At 42.8% G+C, this 26,042-nt stretch overlaps 1 protein-coding gene across 1 annotated transcript; it reads left to right on the forward strand.

Annotated features, from left to right (window-relative positions):
* Positions 1-316: 316 nt before the first annotated feature.
* LOC143109663 (uncharacterized protein CFAP97D2) lies at positions 317-13,253 on the forward strand. Its single transcript, XM_076272453.1, has 4 exons — positions 317-409; positions 633-713; positions 894-1,012; positions 13,061-13,253. The coding sequence occupies exons 1-4, from the start codon at positions 317-319 to the stop codon at positions 13,251-13,253; spliced, it is 486 nt and encodes a 161-aa protein (XP_076128568.1).
* The last annotated feature ends 12,789 nt before the right edge of the window (positions 13,254-26,042 follow it).

The following is a 26,042-nucleotide window of genomic DNA, read 5'->3' on the forward strand; positions in this document are numbered from 1 at the left end:
AAATGCAAAACTTCATTTGGGTAAACATCTTGCTCTTTTATGGCTATTTTTTTTAACATCAAATTTAGCAAAGTGTTTTAGATGATTAGATCTATTTTATCTGTTTATTTCTTGTTGAATAACAAGGTAAGTATGCTCAGTCTATTCTGTCCTTTATCCACGGCAAGTAAGTGGGAAACAACCATAAATAATTCACGTCTTTTCATTATCACTATAGCAACAAGGGCAGCAGACCAGTGAAGACTCCTCTATACATCCTATTATGCGAAAGGGCTTTGGATTCACAGGAAACAAGTGTTACACTAGTGGAACAGACATGCACAAAGCCTACCAGCCACTTAAACCTTCTACTAATAAGTACCTCCAGAAAAAATGGGACCAGACATACTATGAAGAGCACCGCAGTAAGGTAACTTTGCTGTTATATGGTCTTTTGGGCCCCCACCGTCAACTTCAAGGCAGCGCTGCCTGGCGTTAGGGTTAGGGTTAGGATAAGGTGCCTTGAAGTCGACGGTGGCAGCACTGCATTGAAGTCGATGGTTGGTTGGGGGCCCAAAAGACCATCAAGCAACTTTGTGTATCTGTGTATAGTGACGTGGTACATATTAATACTTTCAAATATTTCAATACAGGTCAAAAATGCAAAATCAGTTGTTGACACCAAAGGTATTGAGACACCCTTGCATGTTCAGCTGAAACTGAAAAAGTTACAGGTAGGAGCAATGAATTTAGTCTTAACCGCGATTTAACCCTTAACAGCATTTATATCTTTAAAAGGTTGGGATGGTAATTGGTAAAAATAGTGTTGCGAGAGTTTTGTAATTTTGATTGAATTTCTATTGCAAGCAATATTGTATTAAGCCTCACAAGTGATTTATTTTTCTTGTGAGAAGTTACAGGAGGAAAAACTTGCCATTATTGAGAGGGACAACCGTCTCCTCTCCTCCAGATTGGCTGATATTATGCGGTCAAGGGGACTGGTGGACCACAGGAATTATTACTCTGAACACAGGTTGGTGTTTTAGGTGAAGATACAGTTATTTTAAAGGAACCGTATGTAAGAAAAATATTTCAATTAATCATAAAATGGCCCTGATATGTCACTAGACATTAAGAAATCATGTTAATTTCAAATACTTATATCACTGACAACAGTAGTCCAGCCAGGATATTGTCATTTAAAAAGTGAAGTTGCAGCCCTCAACTGTTGTTGATGTTGATGTTTTGTCATGACATGTTGTGTTTTGGCCTGATGCGCCACCCTCCACCTATCTACTAATCACAAAGTCAGTAGTGTTTTGCCATCAGGGTTGGCAACCTCGAGTCAGGGGGGAGGGGGGGGGGGATACACCGCTCTTCAGTAATTTGAAAGTGATTGCAGTACCAGTTTTGGCCACAATCTTACATATGGTTCCTTTAAAAGTATTTCAGAACAGTTCTCACTACAGGGTTCCCACCCTAACTGAAATGTAAAATTCCATGACTTTCCCTGACTTCACCTGACAAAAAAACTGAATTTCCATGACCTACTATAATGAAGGGTACAATATACCGACCAAAGATTTCAGAACGGTCACGTAGCATTCAAGAATCTTTTACTTTTTTAGAGAGGGAGATGAATAAATGGGCATTGAATAAACAAAGTTGGACTAACCACAACTACTCAAGCAAGCAGTAAAGCTAATAACACCAATACTGAGTGGAAATATATTTGTAATTATGTATTTTGGCAAGTACATTTTAGACAAAATTCCCTGATATTCCATGACTTTGCCCCTAAAATGATTAAATTCCCTGACTTTCCATGTCTGGAGTAGACTTTCCAAAATTCCATGATATTCCAGAAATTCCATGACCCGTGGGAATCCTGTCACTATCTCAGCATCAAACCATGGAAATCAACTTGAAGCTGACATATGATGTGATGATTATGTTATATGCTCCCAACCATTGCTATAGGCCTACAGTATCATGACTCTTTTCCCGACATTATTGATGGGACAATAGAGATCAGACAGGAAGCAGGTGGGAGAGAGAGATGGGCTGGGTTTGGGAAACATGGGCGTCGGAAGCTTTTTTAAAGTGGGTGGGACAGTTGAGCGGAGTGGGGGGTGGGGGTGGGGGGTTGTATGGCTACCTCAGTAGCTAGAATTTGACCGCTCATTTGTGTGTGTGTATTGTAGCATTGCAGCATTTGTAATCAAGTGGAATGGATTACACGAACAGTCGGAGGGTCGGAGATATTACACGAACAGTTTTAAAACAGCACTGATATTTTGCATGGCAAAAGTGGGGGGGTCCAAACTAACAATTATAAAAAGTGGCTCCGACGCTCATGTTGGGAAATGACTTCAGACACGTATAGGTCCCTGTGGGCACTACACCCATATGTCAATGCTATCACTGTGCTAGAGCACCCCCAAACCTGAAAAAAAAAATCCTTCAATTTATGTTGTTAGCTATATAAGGAAGCTTTCAGAAATTCTGATAAATCAAGTTTAACATGTCTGGACATGTTCCAAGTTTCTGTGATCCTCTAGCATTCCTTTCATGTACATATAGTTGCAAAGCAGGACAGTTTGAAAGTTTTTAACAGCATAGAAACTATTACAATTAGTGTCAAGCATGATTGACTTTACCTACTGTAATAATATGGGCTCATAGAATCAATGTGAATTGGCTTATCAGAATGCCGTCTGCTCTGGCTCAGAGCGTACTTTATGCCCATGACGTAACAGAGCCATCTTGCTCCGCAATAGAAAAGAAAGAAATTTGATCAAAACTATTGTCTCCCCTTTCTTGTTCTCATGCTGTCAATCAAACCTCTTAGTGGGGAGTGATCTGGAAAATAGAGGCAGACGCAAATAATAAATAGTAAACTAAAACAATATTAAGGAATCCATATGTTTTTCATCAGTTTGGAAATGTAGATTGAGACCTGTAGAGAAAGCCTACCTGGCCCCAACGATCCCCCACCAAGTTCAGGGGATGTTGATTCAACCATTCCCCCCAGGAATACAGGTCTTGGACCTGGTACCGAGAACTAGTCAAAGGGTCACATTCTGTGGTGGATATCTTTCAAAGTATATATGCTACTTACCAACAGTCTTGGGGGTATTGAACAATAGTACTGTAATACTGTAACTGTAACAATGGCGGGCCCAAGCACCTGTGGTCCGCAACCCATGACATTTTGGAAGCCAACAATGCACCCACATGTGGTTGTGTGGGTGTCAAATGCACATATCTGATGTGTGAGTTATTTTTTTCTGGTTTATACATTGGAAGCACTTACTTTCTGGTACGTTACATTTTACTCTGATGGCGTTCAGTAGGTGGCGCTACACTACAATTACATAGGCTACGATTATGCGCCTGGAAGTGACCAATTTACTACAAACGTTTTGTGATCTACCGTGCAATGGTTGAGAAGTGATCCTAAAAAGTTGTTTTCATCCTACCGGAAGTTGAGTGGTGGGGAAGGGGTGCCATGATCCCCCTCATGTTTGCCTTAAGGCTGTTTCATGCTTCTGCGTCGACTCCACGCAATGACTACGCCGTTGCCTCGACGCCAGCGTGAACCTTTTGAAGTTGTGCATCCTCTGTATCTGTGTCACTCAGCAGCGAAACAGTAGTCAGAATGGCGAACTCTATAGACAGCTATGCTGAAATATTAATCTTATTTGTTTGGCCTTTTCCTACTTAGATTTTGTAAAAGACACAGTAGCTTACCAATGACCTAGTTATTGTAACCAGAAAATAAGGCTGAGGTTATTTGCGAGGTGTCTGCCAGCCAACCTATGTTAGCAAGCAAACTTTCCCACAACTGCCCACAAAGTACTGCTTGTTGGCAAAGAGCTGATTTCAAATTGTTACTGTCAAATAGTCACTTTACAAACGGATAACCCCATCATTGTAATCAAAATACATGTCTGAGTTTATCTGCAAAGCTTACGTCAGTGAACTAGCATGTTGCTTCTCACCACAGTAGGGTGATTGAAGCAGTAGCAGTACTTGTGGTCTGCATCACCTGAAAGAGATGGTTCAGGATTTTGGACATAGGACCTCATTTTCAAGTTAGCAAGTGTGATATCAGTATGTGTTAGCCTGCCACTAAAAACAGCCTTACCCACTCCACAGTACACCCGAGGCAAATATAACGCAGGCAAGTAATATAACGAGGCAAATATAACGCCCGACTATCGATGTAAATGTCTGTTGATAGTTTTATTTCTAACATTATTCTATCCTTGCATTTCAATGATCGCATTACATTTTGAGGAACTATTTTCTCAGCAGTACCTACTTACACTACAGAAATATGAGACTTTAAGCTCTCGGTGGGTGCAAACCGTGTATTTCTACACGCCTCTGTTCCTGAGAAATCCCAAGCTAAACAGTGGCTAGTTTTCATCAAAATCGCTTTTTTTTTCTAGAAATGGAGATATATAATGTCTTTCATGAAATATGAAGTGTTGCCTGTTACTTACTTGTGTAAACCTTCCGGGAAGTGATCAACGAGACCTGGCGAGACTGCCACCTAGTGATAGACCCACGAAAATGGCCTGGAGTTTCACGATCGTCATATATTTAATTTCCATTCATCACAGAGTTCCCAAAATCACACATAAGGTGTGCTAGAGTGTCTAGTTTCGTAATTTAAAAAAAAAAGCTAAAAACGTAATATTACGTTTTTGGCACTCAACGCATGGGAAGGAAAAACGTAATATTATTTTGGCACTCAATGAGTTAAGGGACCCCCACTTATTGTCATATATGTGGGAGGGGGGGTTTGTGGCTCCTCCCCCAGAAATGTTTTAATTTGTTTGATGTGATTTCCTGTATTCTGGTGCATTTTGGGCATGGCCAATACTAAATTCAATCAGATTCATAGCCTACATCCTGATTTGTTGATATTGAGGCAATGATTCCATGCAAAGGCTTGGGCTTCAGGGCCCCCTGACCCCTTGGGCCCCTGGGCCTGGGCCCGGTAGGCCCGTGCAGTAATCCATCCCTGAGGGTAGGGAGAGGTGCTGATGGTACGCTCGGCAGATCGCACCACTCTCTGTAGGGCACTGCAGTCACAGGCTGTACAGTTCCCATACCAAGTGATGATGCTACTTGTCAGGACACTCTCCACAGCTGAGAAGTAAAAGGCCTTCAAGATGGGTGCTGATACTTAGAACTTCCTCAGCTGACGTAGGAAGTCTTTGCCTAGATTTCCTCAGTGTGTGCTGGGTGTTAATGTCGTGCCACTCTTAACAATGCAGATTCGAACCTCTCTGAGACACAACCACCACACTGAATAAATTTACAGTTATTTATTACAAGGGAGCAGCAGCAAGCATACATGCAGAGCAGGCAGAAGATGTTAAGTGTACACAGTGTCAGGCCCGAGCCCACCCTCTGCTAAGGTCCAGGATATCACCCACACAGTGCCCACAATACCAGTTTAAGCCACTAGGAGCCTAACTCTGAGCAACAAGAAAAACATCACAGGACTCTTAAGATAATATAGCCCACACACCTAATCACAGCAAAGGGAATAGCATTACCAACACACACACAGGCTAGCACTAGTAGAAACACAATATTATTCACAGCATTCCAGTATGTACCATTCAGAATTGCATAGCAAAAAGTTTAACACCAATAAAGCCACATAGGAATAAGCAGTGTTGGGGAGTAACGGAATACATGTACCGGCGTTACGTATTCAGAATACAAATTATGAGTAACTGTATTCCGATACAGTTACAAGTTAAATAGTTGGTATTTAGAATACAGTTACATTGTTAAAATCAATGGATTACATGACGATACTTCTCTGTTTCATAAGTTTATTCACTCTCTAAATAAATTAAGGCAACTCCATTTCCCAGAAGCTCCTGAAAGCAATCTATGATTTCCATGTTTAAATCCAAGCCCCGCCGTCTTGCACTAGCCTCAAAACGCAGCCAGCGCGCATTATGGACGCGTCATCGGAGGAGTAAAGTAAGTGGAGGTAGGCTAACTCCTGTTCCTCACTGATCGCGGTTCCTGATGTCTGTTCAAAGGATATTTTCCCAAGTATTAATAGCTCAGGCTACTTCGGCCAATCGGTTACACAGTTTGCTAATCAATAAACAGAGCCTATAGTTCACGTGTTGATTTAGACCTACAATTAAACCAATCTCTAAAATAGGCACTGCATTCTAAGTTTTTTATTCTAACTTAAAATAGCTTTATGGATTATTTATTTTTTTCTAATTAGATCTACATTTACGTTTTAAAATGAATTATATGGTGCAGCCTCTGAAGAATTATTCTTGCGAGTAGGCTAGCATATTTTAACGTGCGATTTTTGATTGTCATTACGCAATCATGTTCATTTTGAGAGCACTGATATACAGTAGCCTAGATATATGACATATGACAGGTGGAACGCAAATGACCTGTAAATGTAAACACTACATTTACAGGTCACTTGCGTTCCACCTGTCATATGCGCCCCTCACTTGTACTGGGTTGATGCCACCGAAAAATCTCACAGGCACTAATATATTTTCTGGCTACGCCCTTAAAGTAGCCTATTTATTTAGTTTGTTTTAATTAGCCTAGTCGCCTGCTGTACAGTAGTTTTAGTGGTCACCTTGCAATTTTAAAGTTGTATCAGGTAGCTTAGTTGACTTTACATTCTCCTATGTGGGCCTAACACTTCAGCCATTTGGAACAGAAGAACACACCAGAATAGGCCTGTTTAGTAGGCCTAAGCAGGATTTGATGGCGCATTCCTACACTTATAAAATGCAATTCAATGCGGAAGTAATCTAAGTATTCAGAATACGTTACTCAGATTGAGTAACGTAACGGAATACGTTACAGATTACATTTTTGGGCATGTAATCTGTATTCAGTAACGGAATACGTTTTGAAAGTAACCCTCCCAACACTGGGAATAAGCACACAATAAATCACTTCAGTCCAGTTTGTTTTTTCATTGCCACACAGGTAGACAATTGTGCAATAGGCCCACACAGTTATAAGGAGGGAGGGCTCACCATGACACAGTCCACACCCCCTCCGCTTTTGCGTGTTGCTGGCCCCCGATCAGAGAAATAACATTGGTCGGCGGCACCCTCCTCGCCGACCAAGAAAACAACAAATCCCACAATGCACTGGGTGGTGTAGCAGTGCTGTCTCCGTGGAGTCCGCCTCCCTGCAGCCAGTGATGTCAGGGCACGCTCAGACTGCTCTTCAAAACGCGCAGAAGACTTCCTTGTCGGCAGGCCCGATCTTCCACACAGCAATCGCCCTCGGGGAGAGAACAACGTTTTAATATTTCGTAGCCCTTGAGCTGGCCCATCCACACTAAGAAAGAATGATGTTTGTTTTACTTTCCTTTAGCAGACGTACGATCGCGCATATCAGCTGTCTCCTCTCTTCAGTCAGGCTGCACAGCTCCAGGAAGTCGGCACCCCTCGGGAAAAGGACAGTTCTTAAAACTTGGACAGATGACCGATGGCCCACTCACACAGCAAGACAACAGATAGGCAAAGGTTACTTTCCTTCATGGATCGGTAGTTTGCGCCCTCTTAATCAACCCGTCAGCGGTCAGTCATCCAGCAGTCCACCTCGCATCAGCTGTTGCTTCGGGGTCGCGTCATCAGGCCAGCCCTGGGTTTTACCCCGTTTTCTCTACAACGTCCCCTCCTATAAAAAGGATTTACCTCCCAATTCTCCCAATCACAAACCCTCACACACCCCAGTCCAATTAATCCATCCACCAATCACAGTGTTCCACATGAGAAAGCAGGAAAACGTCCCGTCACAGGGAACACATTGTACACAAATAAGCATTTTCAACCAGCATCAGACATTTATACATGGAAAACCCCCAAAACCCAACAATCATGACAATAACCCCTCCTGACTGTGACATTAACAGTCCATGTTAGATCATCAGTGAGGTGTACTCCCAGGTATTTGAAGCTTGTGACTCTCTCCACTGATCTTAAGTGGAGTGTAAGCTCTGTTCTGTTGTTTCCTGTAGTCCACCACCATTTCCTTTGTTTTGCTGATATTCAAAGTGAGGTTGTTGGACTGACCCGCTGTGCTACCTCATCCACCTGGTTCAGATAGGCCTGTTCATTGATGTTGCTGATCAGGCCCACCACCACTGTGTCATCTGCAAATTTAATGATGGAGGTGTGACTGCTCCTGGCTCTGCAGTCATGGGTGTAGTAGATGTTATACAGCAGAGGACTCAAAACGCAGCCCTGGGGGGCACCTGTGCTGATGGTTAAAGTGTCAGATGTCAGATCACCCACCCTGACCCCCTGTGATCGGTCAGTGAGGAAGCTGTGAATCCATTTGCAAATGGTGTTGTTTAATCCAAGAGCCTTCATCTTTGTAAACAGAGTGTGGGGGACTATGGTATTGAATGCTGAACTATAGTCAATAAACAGCATTCTCACATACTTCCTCTTTCCTCCCTCCAGGTGGTTTAGGGTGGTGTGCAGGAGGTTGGAGATGGCATCATCTCTGGACCTGTTGGTTCTATAGACCCTTTTAAGAGAGTTCCATTATCAGCATCTTATCACCCGGAAATGCCATCTGGTCCTGCAGCCTTCCTGCACTTTGCCTTTTTAAACACGTTCCTCACATCATACTCGGAGACATTGAATGGAGTTTCCTCACTATCGTTCTCATCCGCTTCTATAGTAAGGGTGCATGAGTCTTCAAATCGTGCATAAAAAGCATTTAACTCGTTGGCAAGGGAGTTACTCACTCTCATCACTGAAGGAGACTTGCTTTCAAAGCCTGTGATGGTTCTCAGTCCTTTCCAACCACATGAGCAGGTGAAGGTAAAGTGTTTAGATGCACCAGATACTAACACTTTTTGTTGTTTGTTTCGCAATGTGCACGTAAAAACATGGCGAGGTATGTACAAATACAGTAGGCCGCACTTGGGTAAAACCGCAGCCTGCCTGTCGCAGGAGCTGAATATGGTAAATTGTGTTTTCCCGTGTCAGAGGAGGGTGAGGGGAAAGTGGGAGTTTCATGTTAAAAGATGGGAGGAGAAGCGTAAAATGCACCTAATTAGGTATTCCCCCTGTACAAAAACTGCCCATGAAAGTGCACATCTGTTTTGCGGTCTTTGCACTCTTCAGACTACCAGTTTGGCATTTTTGCACTATATGAAAAGCAAACTTAACTTTTCTTTAGTCTTTCAAATGTCTTACTTTTACTTTCACGTTATCCACTTAAACATTCCTACTCAAGTAGTGTGCACAAGTAGTTTGAGTAGAATCTCCCTCCCATTATCTCCCATATATTGTATCATTGTTACTTGTTACTTATTACTTGTAATATTTCATGATCGCTAAAGGTTTGATTCTGATGTTATCATCAGTTAACTTCATTCAACTGTGCTCGCAAATGTATGTACATCTGGCCCATAGAAGTATATGGGCAGGTCATTGCTATCACTATTTGAGACAACATTAAATGACTTACAATAACCCCAAACACGTTTGATATTTTCCAGACTAGAAAAAGACTGACTCAGATTGACTTAAAACAGCTCGTATTACAACCAGCTCAGAGGATTGACCAAATTTATTTAATTTGAAAAGGGTTCCCCTCAACTAAAAAAAATATAACATTCTTTTCTTTGTTATTACTTTAAACATGGTGAATTATGAATTAATTTTCTCGATGGAATGGTGCTGTGGATTCCGCCGGATTGGTCTATAGCTCAACCAGGGCTGGCTACACTGAAACACACAGATGTTTCAAACTACTCTACACTGTTCATGGTACTGACTGAACAGCATGACAATTTTGCCTCATTACAGATAATAAAAGTGACGTTTAAAATAAAGGCTAGACTTCAAAGTTTTCATCTTGGTTTACATTATTTGCCCTCTCATTCTCTATCATGGTATCTAAGACCATGTTAAATAAAGCAAGCCACAAAGCTCATTTGTCGTGTCCTCCAAAATTATTGAATGGGCTTTTTACTGCCCAGCGGCTTCCACATATGACTGATATATATACAGTGTTTCCCATACATTGACTTATTTGCGGCGGCCCACCACAATATCAACATTGACCACCACACAATGGTTTTCCAGGTTGTACTAAATTGTGCTTAAATCTGGTTAGCATCATAACCACGCTGTGCTAATTTGCTAAAAAACTGTTGCATTTAAGTTAATTCTGCAAACCTACCACCACAAATATAATTAAATTCTGTGGGAAACACTGATATATATTTTTTATGTCTGAGCATTTCATTAATTTGTTTAAATTGGGAAGAGAATTTCAGGTAATATAGCAGAAAATGCTTCAGAAATGATCTCCCATCCAACTTTTAATGTTGGCTAACTAACGATAGCCATGGTCTCCCACAACAGCAGACTACCTTGATTGTCACTTAGCTTATAACTTTGTCTGTACAAATTACACGGTTCGTCCCTGCTTATTAGGTAGCAACACATATCACAGCCTTTTCCATTCTCAGTGTCATGTATTTTGACAAGTCAGTTTCTACATAGCCAGCTAGCTTAATGTAGGCTATGGACACCGTAAATATTACCGTGGTTAGGTAGGCAATGTGCTGACATGGTGTATTTCTGTCATCTGATTTTTTACTAAGTTGTACTTTTTTATGTCATGAAAAGAATGTTTAAAATGACTGCTTAAAAAAAACCTTTTTCAACCAATTTTCTGTCGTAGGCCTCATAAATTACTTAAAACATGCATAAACATTTTTCTATTTCCTTTCTGAGCAATACTGGGTGATTCTCATAAAGCTGTGGTTAACATGTCCAGGTTCTATTTTCTGAAAAAAATATTTTATTAATAGTAACTATGATATTTTCTACAAAGACAGTAAAGAATACTATAGGGACAGATGTTTTTTACTATTATTATTACACTATTTCATAGCAATTTAACCAAAAATCACAGTGAATTCTCATTACCGAAATGTGTCCGGATCCATTATTCTATATAGTTTGTTTTAATTTCATGAGGATGGCACTCAGATACCTCCCATCTGAGCATATGTGGCCCTACTGAGCCTATATGGGCACTCAGATACCTCCCATCTGAGCCTATGTGGGTGACATGACCAATGTACCTGTGGCCATGTATCCGCTGGCTCCATGTACCCGTAGGCCAAGTTGAATGATAAAATGGATAACAAGGATATAACCTAGCAAATGTACAGGTGTATCTATTAGGAGAGGGAAACTAGTGGAAGAAAAGTTGTATATTGATGGCGAGGTGATTCCGTCTATTGTGAAAAACATGACGAATTTAGGGAGGTGGTACAATGTTGTTGGGCAGGAGCAGAAAAGAAGAAAAGAGTTTGGTCTTGGTACCAGTTGGAAAGTGTGGGGTACTAGAAGTGTACAGCACAGGAGAAGAGACAGATGGTAACCAGCTTGTTTTGAGAACAAGAGGAGCAAACTAGACGTTCAACAGCAATGCCACAAGCAAAACAAGGAAAATGGATGAACTGGCATGATGTGGAGAAGAAGATCAACTGAGAGAGCTAGGGCCATGGATGCCACTGCAATTGGAGAGACATATGGGTCAGGGATGTGACTGCTTTGAGACCAGACATGACATTTTTTTTCGGAAAGTAAGCACATTGTCTATTTTGGAGAAAGCCTTTGAAAGTTAAAGTATGCAGAACTGGTATCAGAGGTAAGGGAAGGTGGCTGACAAGCACACACAGTGAAGATAGGTGTTTGAGGCTTTGTAAGTCGACCACAACACTTCTGTTAGATTTTAGTATTCAAATATGGTCACTGAAAGGAGCTGAAAAAGGAAGTCAGTGGCCATGACTGAGGCCCTCATAGCAAACTGAATTGACTCTGAGATCTGTTAAATCTTGCTGCTGTGTTTCCAGAGTGGTAGTTGTTGGTGCCCACTCTGGAGCTTGAGGTTTGTCTGGTTATGTTGCTGATTGGATCATAAACAGCTACAGCAATGAACAGGAATGCCCAAAGAATTTGTTGGTATTTGTTGGTAGAGAACCAATCAGGAGTGTGGAGAAGAGTGGATCTGGGAAGCCAGACACCACTGTTGAGCATTCTGGAGGTGTCATGGGTTCTAATTCAACAAAACACAGACGAAGGAAGGTATCTGCTTGTAAGCCCAGTGAAATGCTCTCGAAAGGTACTCTTTTGATGTTTTTTGCCCACAAAGGTTGCTTTGTTGGTGATTTTTTGGATGGTAAAAGTGCTTGGTTGTTGACTGGCCACTCTGGTAAATCCCCTGACACTAGCAATTTAACACCTCTCCTGTGTGTATCTGAAATTCATTTGGTAAAATGAAATCATTCTCATTACCGTAACATAAATTCTCATTCTCCGTAACATACTTTTCATTACCGTAATGCATAAAAATGCATAGATATTGTAAAGATGTTATTTCTCAGAGACAAAAATTTCTTCATTTTGTTATAATATGTTCCTTAACTGTGCCCCATGAGTGGGTTTTGTTCAAAATATATCTATAACAAAGAGATCATTTGAAAAATTGAACTCTACAATACACATTGCATTTCGGTAATGAGAGTTAATTCATTTAAAATGGAATTTAAAATATATAAAATATACATTTTGATGTGCAGTACTGTTCATTTAATGTATTTATTTGTGTAAATGAAAAAAAAAATCAAAAAATAGTTTTCTTACTAATGGTCTCCGTTTGTCATTTACCATATCGGTAATGAGAATTATTCTGGATCTTGCTACCATAACATTGAAATAAAGTTATTTTAAATTGTTTTACTATAATACTTTTATCAGAAAATAAAACTTCACATTCTATTCAGTCACTTAAATTAAAAAACAATCAAATGAGGTAGATAATATTTTGATATCAGTTTGACAGGCTTTGTGAGATTCACCCTACTGTGTGTAAATGTAGTGACAAATCTAAATTAACCTGAAAGTTGCCCTTCAAGATTAAAAACCTATCACCTATCATACAACCCACTGCAGATATTTCTGCATCCCATTGTGTGTTTTAGGTTAATGATCATTTTCATTTTCAGCAGTCTGAACGCAGAAAGGAGACGAGAAGAATTTTTGCAAGTGAGTTGTGAAAACCAGGCTATCCTACAGAGAATAAGAGCATGTGAATCTGATTACTGCCAACAACGGTGGCAGGAAGACTGGAAGAACGTAGAGCACCAAAGGGATGACATTGCAAGGTACCCACGCAAATTGTCAAAGAAAAAAATTACATAAATGTGGCATCCTGTGTACCACATAAAATTGAATTATGGAATTCTTTATTATCAGTACTCTTACAACTGTAACCTTTCGTATGCACAGGGTGTGAGGTACAGATGTATGTCGATGACACAGTTATCTATGTTCAGCCAGACTTACTGCAACACTGACACATGTACATAAATGGTTGGTTGACTCACACTTGCATCATAATGTCAAGTCTGAAAAGACATACTGCACCTGACTATGACCAGTCTCACATATCTTGGGATTATTCTTGATTCCACTTATTTAAAAAAACAAGAGTGAAATTAGAATAATATTATCTGGTAGATTTTAGATACAGTGCCTATAAAATGTATTCACACCCTTGGATATGTCCCCTTTTACTGCTTTTATAAACGGAATCTTGATCAATTTCATTTATTATTTAATAATCTTTGTTTTATTATAATTTACAAATATCTTAATGTTGAAGTGAAAGCAGATTTCTACAAAGTAATGTTAAAGGTTGTATCAGTGATTTCAGGCCCAAACATAAATGATCACATTCATCTAATCTTTCCTAATGATCCGCTAGCTGCCTGCTCCATAAGCAGGCCATCAAAAAAATGCGTCTCTGTAGGCAGCCTAGGTTCCAAGATCTGTACACAAAACAATTGCTCAACAAGGGTTGGCAACCACTTAAAGGCAAAATAAAGTGTTACAACCAATAACCGACAAGATGCGCGTTTAGGAGAGTTTCAATTGCACGGGAGGGAGCAGCGAGCTAGCTCTCTGTTTTGTTTGAACTCCAACAGAAGTGACGTATCCCCGCTATCGCTGATACAACCTTTAATTAAAAAATTATAATGCAAAATAAGTGATCACTTCATTGAAGAGGGGATTTTTGTATGATTGTAAAAAAAGACCAAATTAAATTAATCCATTTCTAAAAACAGTAAAAGGGGAAATATCCAAGGGAGGTGAATACTTTTTATAGGCACTGTATATAAAAAACACCAGTAGCAAAACTGTATATGAAAGCAATGATGGGGGTTGTGATAATGTCCTGTTTTTGTTTGTGTTCTTATTTGTGTTGGTGTTTTTGTTTTTGCCTACATGATGGATGGCGTGTCTTGTGTTGTTGTTTCCTTAAGCTGACTTGTTTTGGGTTTCCTTGTTTTGTTTTGTTGTGTCTTTGTGACTTAGATTTTATTTCTAACTTGGTATTTAATAACAACTGGCTAAGTCAATTAATGGCTAGAACATCTTGCCAAAGGACTGCAGCTGGAAATTAGCCGGCTGGCTAACACATTTACAGAAATGTTGATTAAGGTGTGTTGTCCTTATAAATTAATAAATCAAATGAGAACACTGCCAACATTTAATTATGTTGCACTCCGATTAAAACTACAATCATCTTTTGTGTGTGCTTTGATGTCCACATGATTACAGGCACTGTAAAAAAAACTCTAACAGAAAGAGAAAATGTCCCAACTACAGATTATACTATGACAAAACATATGTGGCATGAGCAGTATAAGGGGAGATAGATGTTACCTATAGCCAGAGTACACCCCCCTGGGAACACACAAAGATTTGAAAGTAAACCAGATATTGACTTGGGACTATATTGGGGTGAAGCACTGCTACAGTACTTGTTCGCAGAGATATCACATAACACCTGAGCACCTTGTCTCACTCACCAAAGCATGGACAATCTCTGCGCCTAAGTAGCAATGATTCGCCCCAATATAGTCCCAAGTCAATACCTGCCTAGGAAATCGTCTTATCTTAAAGGGATATTCCACCATTTGGGGAAATACACTCATTTTCCACCTCCCCTTGAGTCAAACAATTGAGTTTTACCTTTCCCCAGTTCATCCAGCCGTTCTCTGAGTCTGACAGTAACACTTTTAGCTCCAGCTCATTGAATCAGATTAGACCGTGAAAGTAATTGTGGTGAATAATTACTTAATATTAACTTAGACTGGCAAACTTCAGGAACACTCAGGAATCAGGTTTATTCTGTTACAAGCAGAGAAAGTAAAAAATGGTCTATGTAGGCTAGGCCATGGCACAGAGGCCATGGCCTCTGTTGGATCAACCTCTCCCTCTCTTCTTCAGTTCTCCATCTTTCTTCTAGTTATTACAATGCAAGTTAGTCACTTTTGTGACTTTTGTAATGTGGCCGTTGGGAGTTAGAACCCAGTTGTACTATACCACAAGATGGTCTGACTACGCCACTCCCATTTATTGGACTGGGATGAGAGACCCAACTAGTACAGTAGACTAAAGATGTACCCCACGCTAGTACTATTCAAGTGAATGAAACAATTGGAGGCTGATGTAGCAAAAGCAATGTAGACATAATTTATTTATGGTCTGCAGAGTTATTAAAATAGGTGCTTCGTACAGGAACAACATTAATGGTAGTAACACATCATGGACACATACATGAGTTCTCGTAGACAAGCCTTCATAGGAGATATTTACACTAAATATTGGGCCGGACCACAGTACTCAATGGAAATCCACATTTAGTTCATCATGAGCACAAGGCTCCAAAAGGATTCAGCACACCAAAGACAGCAACCAAGGCTACACTGCATTAACCATAAAGTGCTTTGTTAGTACACACAAATTCTAATCACACCACACAGTGGTCACCTTAATACATTGAGCATTGAGCTCCGCCCACTAGCTACGAGAACCCAAGCAATGGCCACTTAAATTTGAGAACAAGTAAAGTGCGTGAGTGCTACTATGATGATCAGCTAAAGCTATCCAAATTGCACATGCCCACTGGCACTTTCCCTTGTCCCCCCGTAATATTGCACACTGCCCAAACACAACAATTTATCTCAATGGTAAAAGATTAATGACCGGAAGAGCTTGACATTAACCCTATAAGTTCATAGGCATGGTATCAATGAATGATAAAAACATACATAAGTTTCATACATGAGAAAACAGTGGCTGGATGTCCAAACAAAGTAAACAAGACGAGAGACGGGGTTCATTCACAAAAGGCTTCTAATAACCTCGTGTGAACAGACACACACAGACGCCGGAGCGCACAGAAGCCAGTGCACACGTATGACGGGGCGCACGGGACCTGGTATAACAACGGGTTTGGCTAGGCCATCCGCCCAAGCACACGGCCGCAATTGCAGTATACAAACACCCTGTAACACCAGCACAGTCTGGCCGCGAGAGTGAGAGAGAGTTCCCAGCGGATATCGAGATTCGTTCTAGTTACACGCCCATTCGGCGTTAAACCCAGAGACGCTTCCGTGATTCAATTACTGGTGACTGCACACAAACCCTTCAACATACGAAACGCCAGCACACTGGCCACCAACGCTCAGCTGTAATCGCGGTTCCACTCCGCTCCGTTTCCCTGGCTAAGCAGCTGACTGAAAACACAAGAACCCGCCCCTATAGACACCTCAGCCTTTAAGCCCTTGCTACTCGCTCCTGGGTCCTAAAGTCCCACTGGCTACATCTACCCCCCCTTTCAAATGTCACCGTCCCGGTGACAGTGCTCATACTGCAGGGAATACACACCACATGTGTACAAGACATTGGTCAATATCTAATGAGAGTCAGAAACTGCTTGGACTATAGCCTTCTCCACCTACACCTGCTGCTACACCACCGGCCGGGGAAGGTTGAAAGGATTAGGATGGTGGCCTGCTGTCACACGAGATGTCCGCCTAACCACTTCCAGACCCACCTCCCCCTGTACCACAGGGGGTGGTGAAGGGCTACTTCACTGGTGAATGAATCACCCTTTCTGGTGGAATCTCTTGCCTTACTATTACCCAGTCACCAGACTGCTCTTCGTCATGCCTTTGCATGACCGAGTCATCAGGGACAGTGCTATCCTCTTCTAAAGGTGTAACATTAGACAAAGTTGGGGGGTTCACCATGGGTGGGAGGGGTCTTAATTCAGTTCTGTGAATGTTTTTCTCTGGGCCTACCTGGTCTCGCGGCTTGATTTTATACAAGGTCCCCACGTCATCCAGACACTGAACCACTACATAGGGAACGGAGTCCCACATATCTTGGATCTTGTGTCAACCTTGGGGATGGTTCTTCGTATACACTAAAGTACCAGGCACAAGAATAGGGACAGAGCTTGGATTGTTCCGTCCCCTACGGGTGGCTGCCGCTTCTAAGTGATGCCGAGCATCCTTATAGACTGAGGCCAAGTGTTTCTGATGTTCATTGACCCAATCACTTACCCCTCCCTCCACTAACTCATCCTTCTCCACACAGAGTAGGGAGTCGATTGGTAGGTGGGGCTTACGGCCAAACATTAACTCGTAAGGAGAATGTCCTGTAGACTGGTGAACTGTGGTGTTGTATGCAAACACTACTTGAGGTAAGTGGACTGGCCACCGTCTCTTTTTTTCTGCAGGCAGCGTGCGCAAGAGGTCGTGCAGGGTCCTATTGAACCTCTCGCACTGTCCGTTGCCCGCGGGGTGGTATGGGCTTGTGCGAGACTTTTCGACCCCATACAGCTGGCACAGACGTTTAAGAAGTTCTCCCTCGAATTGTTTACCTTGATCAGTGTGAATGCGCTGCGGGACACCATAATTATAAAACCACTTTTCTGTCAGTACTTTTACCACCGTTCCTGCCTTTTGGTCTGGTGTAGGGAAAGCCTGTGTATATTTAGAAAACACATCTGTGATCACTAAAAGGTTTTCAGCTCCATCACTGGACCGCTCAAGTATGGTAAAGTCTAATGCAAGGATTTCCAAGGGCCTGGAAGCCATTAGGCGTCCCATGAAAGTCCTGATTTTTGGTTGCACGGCTTTGGCCGTTACACACCGGTCACAGTTTTTACACCATTGCTCGATGTCTCGGCGCATAAATGGCCAATAACCACACTGTCGGATCAGGCTGGTAGTACGCTCCACCCCTTGATGCCCATGGTTATTATGAAGACTTGTTAGTACCTCTGTCTGAAGAACTTGTGGTACCAGAAGCTGCAAGAATGGCTCCCGTCCACCAGGCTCATGGGTGGTTCGATACAACACCCCGTCTTTCTCCTGGATCTGGGCCCACTGTCGGACTAGCTCCACGACAGCAGGTGGTTCCTGTGCTCGCTCTGTCCCTGTAGGGGGTACGCCTGTCTGCCAGTAGCGTTTAAAGGCACTAATCACTGGGTCTAAACTCTGCAGGCTTTGCAAGTCTGCCCTTTCCCGACTGGGAACAGCCTCAACGGCCGAGGAGGTAGTCAACCAGGACCCGCCAAGCTCTGCAGAGTGGCTTTGGATCTCCACTGGAACAGTAATTCCAGCTGCTACCTCATCCATAGAGCAAGGGGGCGGAGCCTCTGGCAATCTTGATAGGGCGTCTGCATTTTTGTTTGTGGACCCTGGCCTATACACAATTTTAAAGTTGAACAAAGCCAACTGTGACGCCCAAGGCTGTTCTACAGCTCCAATCTTTGCCGTTTGAAGATAACAGAGAGGGTTATTATCTGTGTATATGGTAAAAAGAGCCCCAAGGAGATATTCTCGAAATTGTTCAGTTACTGCCCATTTCAGGGCAAGTAACTCCAATTTCATTGCACTATAGTTGGACATGTTCTTTTCTGTAGGTCGCAGACCACGGCTTGCATAAGCTATTGGACAGCGTTGCCCCCCCTGATCCTGGGATAACACCGCCCCAAACCCAAACCACTGGCGTCGACCTCCAACACAAAGGGCTTGGAGAAATCAGCATATCCCAAGACCGGTGCGCTGACTAACTTGTCCTTCAGTGTTTTAAACGCTTGTTCACAGCTCCAATCCCAATGGCTCTGCAAAGTGCCACCAGGACGAGATGGTGTTCTTTTATGGCCCGGCTGCAACTTCGACACTAGTTTATGGAGGGGTGCCGCATATTTCGCGAATCCCTCAACGAAACGACGATAGTAAGAGGCGAAGCCTAAGAACGATCTAAGTTGCCCAACTGTGGTGGGGGTCTTCCAATCTTGGACAGCTCTAATTTTATCTGGGTCTGTAGCGACACCCTTAGCCGAAATTACGTGGCCCAGATACTTGACTTCCGACTGGAAAAGATGGCACTTACTAAGCTTTAGCTTCAGCCCGTGTTGCTGTAGTCGGTCCAAAACCAGCTCCAACCGCCGCAGATGCTCCTGGAAAGAGGTAGAAAAGACGACCACATCGTCTAGGTAGAGTAACAATGAATGGAAACTTTGGTCACCTAAAATCCTCTCCATTAAACGTTGGAAAGTCCCCGGCGCATTGCACAACCCAAATGGCATTCGATTAAATTCGAAGAGGCCAAATGGGGTGCAAAATGCAGTTTTTGCCTTGTCACATTCAGCCATGGGTACCTGAATGTAACCGCTGGCGAGATCTAAAGTGGAAAATAGCGTAGCTCCAGAGAGTGCATCCAGCGACTCTTCAATTCTCGGTAATGGGAAAGCATCACGTCGGGTTTAGCGTTAAGTTGACGATAGTCCACACAGAGGCGTATGGCGCCATCCTTTTTCTGTACAACCACGATAGGTGAGGAGTACGGGCTACAACTAGTACGTACTACTCCCTGTTCTAACAGTGCCTGTATGTGAGCCTTAACTACATCATATTGGGATGGGGGGAGGCGACGATAGCGTTGACATACCGGCACCTCATCCAAGAGTGGAATGTGATGTTCAATCAGGTTGGTGCACCCAATATCCCCTTCACCCTGACTAAAGACGAGGTGATACCTTTCCAGTAGACGCCTAGCCTCTTGCTCCTGAGAGGGTGTCAAATTAGACCATGTGACTTCGGTAAGCCCGGGCACCACGACCGGTGTTGACTCTATAGCGTTTATAAATGCAACTTCACCCGACTCATGCTCTTGCTTTTCAAAACTGACAGGTCGACTAGTCGGTTGTACATCGGCCAAATGCCTAAGATGGTTTTAGGCTTCAACCAAATGTCTTGTGTTCCCACATTAACTACAGGGACCCAGATGTTACCATTTCCTATTGGAAGTAGCGCACTCGAGACCAGCAGACCGACGGGCAAGTGATATCCCTCCGGTCCCGCAGGTTCAAGAAGGGCCGAGGAAACCATTGGGGCGAGACCCTGGCGGCACGCTGCAGCCACAAATTTTAGAGACCCTGCTGGAACACAAACGGGACGCCCTGAAGATACTGAAACTTTACCCAGAGCTCCAGAGGCCGACACATGATCAAGAGTCTGGCAGGCTGATAACACTTGTTGCCATACCTGACCTGCGGTCTGAACCAATGGGGAGTGGAACAATGCGGCACCATGCTGTCTAAAAAGTTCATCGTAACAACTACTGATTACATTCATACCCAATAACCCTGGAACAGATGCCTTATGTTGGCGGGCCCCCAACCCGACTGGATCTTTTACCACCAGCACTCCTCTTCGTGGCAACACTTTGCCAAGAACCTCCACGTCTAATTCCACATATCCCTTATAGGGGATATCCAGGCCGTTAGCAGCCTTTAGCTGTAACCAACTACAAGACTGCAATTGTTCCTGAACTGGGGACAGAAAATGTTGTTTAAAGAAAGTTTCGGTGATAGTGGTCACCATTGATCCTGTATCTAATAGTGATGATACAACTACGCCCCCCATGCGTATCTCAACAATGGGGCACTGACCAATCAGAGTGGGGCGTGGCAAGGACGTACAAACTGAGTTTTGGTGTGAGCCTACAAGGCCCCCTCTCGATACCTGGCTCCCAGCACCGGAGGGCGCTAGTTTCCCGCTTGCATTGTCAGTGTGGTAGCCGCTATCTCCGCACGAGTTTGGTCAGCGAAGCCTCTCCTGCCCTGTGATCGAGAAGGGCCACCCACTTCGTTTGAACAAAATCTGGCAATGTGCCCCACGTGATTGCACCGTAAACAAATGGGCTTGCCATCTGCATCAAAAGGATAACGCTTAGGGCGATAATTATTACCACTATTAGAAGCAGCTGATGGGTGCGAGGTTCCTAAATGTTTCAATATAGCATCCAATTGTGCCTGTTGTTTCCGAAAACACTCTTTTAGTTCAATTAACTCATCACTAGGCTTAACAACAACAGCATTGGCTTCTACACTACACTCACCAGTTGCCTGGGCATGGGTGTCACAGGAGTATGCTCTTGCACGGCCTTGGTTGGGGCGTTCACCTTCATCAATCCATCGTACTGCCTCACTGCGAATTTTCAAAAAAGAAATGTTAGACTCAAGCCTTACAAGACGCTTTAATTCCCGGCGCAGCATATTGTCTCTCACACCCTCAATAAATTGATCTCTGCTCACTAGATCTGGATCAGACATGCCTCGGGGGTCTTTTAGCTTTATTACCTCTTGGAGGGCCATAAGAGAGTGCCAGAACTCTCTAAGTGTCTCACCATCACGCTGTCTCCGCTGAAAGAACAGTTTTTGGGCTTCTACATAGGACTGTGAGCAACCAAAATTATCTTGAAGGATTTTTAAAAATTTTGTAGACGTACTGCGCTCTCCCACCGGACGGAACTTCACCTCTGCTTTTGCCTCACCATCTAATAGGTCATACACAAACAATGCTCCCTCTGCTTCGTTCATTGGCCTCACCCTTAAGACATGTTTAATTTCTTCTACCCACTCTTCTACACTGAGAGAATCTCGAGAAGAGCTTCCTGAAAAGCGAGGGGCTTTGCGCTCCCAAGGGAAATATAGGACACGTTCTGTGGCGGTACCACCACCTGGCACATTAGAAGCCCCTTGCCTGGAACCACCAGCCCCATCCGTTTCCTGGTGAAGTCGCTCATTGTCAGCTTGTAGCTGCTTAACCTGTTCAGTCAATAACCTCAGCTGTTCCTCCATATTACTGGCTAGTCTATTTTTTTTTCAACAGCCAAAGATAGATGAGAGCTGGAGAAGTGAAAGGAGAATGAGAGAAAGAAAAAAAACACACATACTAATTACACATACACAAAATAATACTAATGGGAAAAAAAAAATACAATTCTTTGTTGGACACCTGACACACCCTGCTCACACTGAACCGTGTTCCCCAGAGGTAAGACTGCCAAAATCCTAGATCCGGTCAGCCACTGTTTTCTCACAACAAACCCAATTCTTCACCAAGCTATGCACATCAGCCAACAATCACCATCCTGCCGACTACCCCAAATGTGGCCGTTGGGAGTTAGAACCCAGTTGTACTATACCACAAGATGGTCTGACTACGCCACTCCCATTTATTGGACTGGGATGAGAGACCCAACTAGTACAGTAGACTAAAGATGTACCCCACTCTAGTACTATTCAAGTGAATGAAACAATTGGAGGCTGATGTAGCAAAAGCAATGTAGACATAATTTATTTATGGTCTGCAGAGTTATTAAAATAGGTGCTTCGTACAGGAACAACATTAATGGTAGTAACACATCATGGACACATACATGAGTTCTCGTAGACAAGCCTTCATAGGAGGTATTTACACTAAATATTGGGCCGGACCACAGTACTCAATGTTGACAGGAAATCCACATTTAGTTCATCATGAGCACAAGGCTCCAAAAGGATTCAGCACACCAAAGACAGCAACCAAGGCTACACTGCATTAACCATAAAGTGCTTTGTTAGTACACACAAATTCTAATCACACCACACAGTGGTCACCTTAATACATTGAGCATTGAGCTCCGCCCACTAGCTACGAGAACCCAAGCAATGGCCACTTAAATTTGAGAACAAGTAAAGTGCGTGAGTGCTACTATGATGATCAGCTAAATCTATCCAAATTGCACATGCCCACTGGCACTTTCACTTGTCCCCCCGTAATATTGCACACTGCCCAAACACAACAATTTATCTCAATGGTAAAAGATTAATGACCGGAAGAGCTTGACATTAACCCTATAAGTTCATAGGCATGGTATCAATGAATGATAAAAACATACATAAGTTTCATACATGAGAAAACAGTGGCTGGATGGCCAAACAAAGTAAACAAGACGAGAGACTGGGTTCATTTACAAAAGGCTTCTAATAACCTCCTGTGAACAGACACACACAGACGCCGGAGCGCACAGAAGCCAGTGCACACGTATGACGGGGCGCACGGGACCTGGTATAACAACGGGTTTGGCTAGGCCATCCGCCCAAGCACACGGCCGCAATTACAGTATACAAACACCCTGTAACACAAGGCCGTAGTCATGATGTCAACATTGGGGGGGACCAAATCTGTAATGGGGTCTGAGGGACCCCCAAACAGAAAGCCCCCCCCCCCCCCCCCCAAATGTATACTTTAAAAGAAATTACAAACTAGAGTATCTTTTGATAACCTCTATATTACACAGAATGTGGTTCTTTGACTTATTACTTACACCTGAAGATTTTTTTAAACTAAGGCTTAGATTCATAGGTTTGGAGCCTAATAAGATTTTGTCTTTTAATTTAGATTTTATTATGCTGGCGGCTAATCACACAATTTTAACGTAGTTTGAAAGGGACAGGATTCAGGAATATGCTACTAAGACAGGCCCCTCTTCTGTCTGACTCACCTCATGTTACCCCTGTATGCATTATAGACTGGCTTCTGACAGAAATGACGTTTTGTGCCAACATGTAGAAACACTAGGCCTACTACAGCCTTTAATTGGTGAATGGAGGTGCAATTCCTTTCTTTGGTTATTGTCCGCGATTCACATTAACTAGGCTATCACGTATTGTAAACGTCGCCAATTTTGATCACGTTTTGCCTGCATGGATGCGCGATTGAGTGCGCATCTAAATAATATGCAAGATGCAACAATCATTTCTAAGAGGCCTATACACGGTAATTTTTGGCATTACTACTAGCATATGAATGCATTAAAGACGTGAAAGAAATGACACAGGCTTGCACAAATTCATAATTTAAAATGAAACGTTTCACTTTCGCTATCATTGCGAGAATAGGCTACAATATGGAAAATGTTCCCTTTCAGTCTGATCGGCTCCAAACATGGGAGTTCCTTAGCCTGTGCTACACCTTTCCAAGAAGTTTTGTGAAAATTGTTCCGGTAGCGTTTGCGATATTGTTGACAGCCCTACCTCACCGCAGTAGGGTGCAGTAAATGGAAGCTTTTGATAGCGCACGCCACTAACGAAAAACAGAAAATTACCAGGACAAACCACTCAGGGGTGTAGGCTACTCTGGAACCATAGGTCACTAAATTGTGCGTTAGGACAGTGGAGAGAGACAGGAAGCGAATGGGAACCATAGGTCACTAAATTGTGCGTTATTTACGTTTGATTACATTTCAGATACGTGTTGGTTTCCTGTAGGCCTAGTATAGCGCTTTATTCTTTCTTTATTTTTCTGTGTCCGAATATTGGGGGGGACATTTTGGTCATATTTGAATATTGGGGGGGACTCGTCCCCCTCAATGTCTATGGTGACTACGGCCCTGCTGTAACACCAGCACAGTCTGGCCGCGAGAGTGAAAGAGAGTTCCCAGCGGATATCGAGATTCGTTCTAGTTACATGCCCATTCGGCGTTAAACCCAGAGACGCTTACGTGATTCAATTACTGGTTACTGCACACAAACCCTTAAACATACGAAACGCCAGCACACTGGCCACCAACGCTCATCTGTAATCGCGGTTCCACTCCGCTCCGTTTCCCTGGCTAAGCAGCTGACTGAAAACACAAGAACCCGCCCCTATGGACACCTCAGCCTTTAAGCCCTTGCTACTCGCTCCTGGGTCCTAAAGTCCCACTGGCTACAGTAACAAAGAAAGAATTGGCGCCAAAACAATCCCACATGGTTGGTTCTCCAGATGGCATCAGACACACCTACTCACACCTACTTCACACCTATCTGAATAGCAGGAGGAGAGATATGTTATATATCAGAAATATCACTTATATAATGTTCCAAACATTCTCACAATCAAATCATTACAATCCTGTACTGAGACTATTACAATGATACCAAACATGAATATATTTACATTTCATGACATATGGATTCAGTATAGCAAGGTAACATCCTTTGTCTTGTGGATCTGATAGCCCTTGGAACCAGTACATTAGCATTTCATTAGGGGAGGGGAGGGTGCCTTTGTTTAATGCCAAGATGGGCCACATGGCTAACTAAAAGTAGTTTTGAAACCCTAAAATAATTGCTATCAACCGTTAGCTTATAGGAGAGATGCCAACGGTCTAATCTGATTCAATTGTTTAACTCAAGGGGAGAAAATTAGTGTATTTCCCCAAATGGTGGAATATCCCTTTAATCTGCATTGCCATTTGTACTCGTTGTGCAGGCCAAAAGAAGTAATTAGGGATTTTTTTGGCTTACTTTTACTCACAACATGCTATCCGGCAATGAGAGATTCCATTCACTATGCTAAGATAAGCTAGTGGTGGCGCTGCGGGAATAAGACAATGCTTGACTGTGTCTCAAATCACGTACTTCTGCACTTACAATACCTAATTTGAGTGCATGAGGGTGTTCACACTGAAAATTCCAAAGACACGAAGGCCGCTGCAAGTCCCCGGATGGTGCACTCATAACGGTCAAAAAGCTAAGTGTGGAACGCTGGACACCTTTCGCCCTCAACGGACGCCATCTTGGCCAAATAGAGGAGGGGGAAGGGGAGGGAGCGTTTTCAAACTCGTGGTAATCGCGGTTGAGAAAGCTAAAGCAGCATCAGTGGAAAACAGACTTTTCAGAGGTACAAGCAAGTTATAACATAAACGGTTTATGTTTTTTTTGTATATTTTTTGGGGCTTTTTATGCCTTTAATGATAGGACAGTGGAGAGAGACAGGAAGCGAATGGGAGACAGAGCAGGGGTGGGATCCG

Source organism: Alosa pseudoharengus, unplaced genomic scaffold, assembly GCF_046254945.1.
Source record: "Alosa pseudoharengus isolate Yale_2024_CS ecotype anadromous, Long Island Sound unplaced genomic scaffold, YU_APseudo_1.1 YU_APseudo_1.1_scf_10, whole genome shotgun sequence".
In the NCBI taxonomy this organism is placed as follows: domain Eukaryota; kingdom Metazoa; phylum Chordata; class Actinopteri; order Clupeiformes; family Clupeidae; genus Alosa; species Alosa pseudoharengus.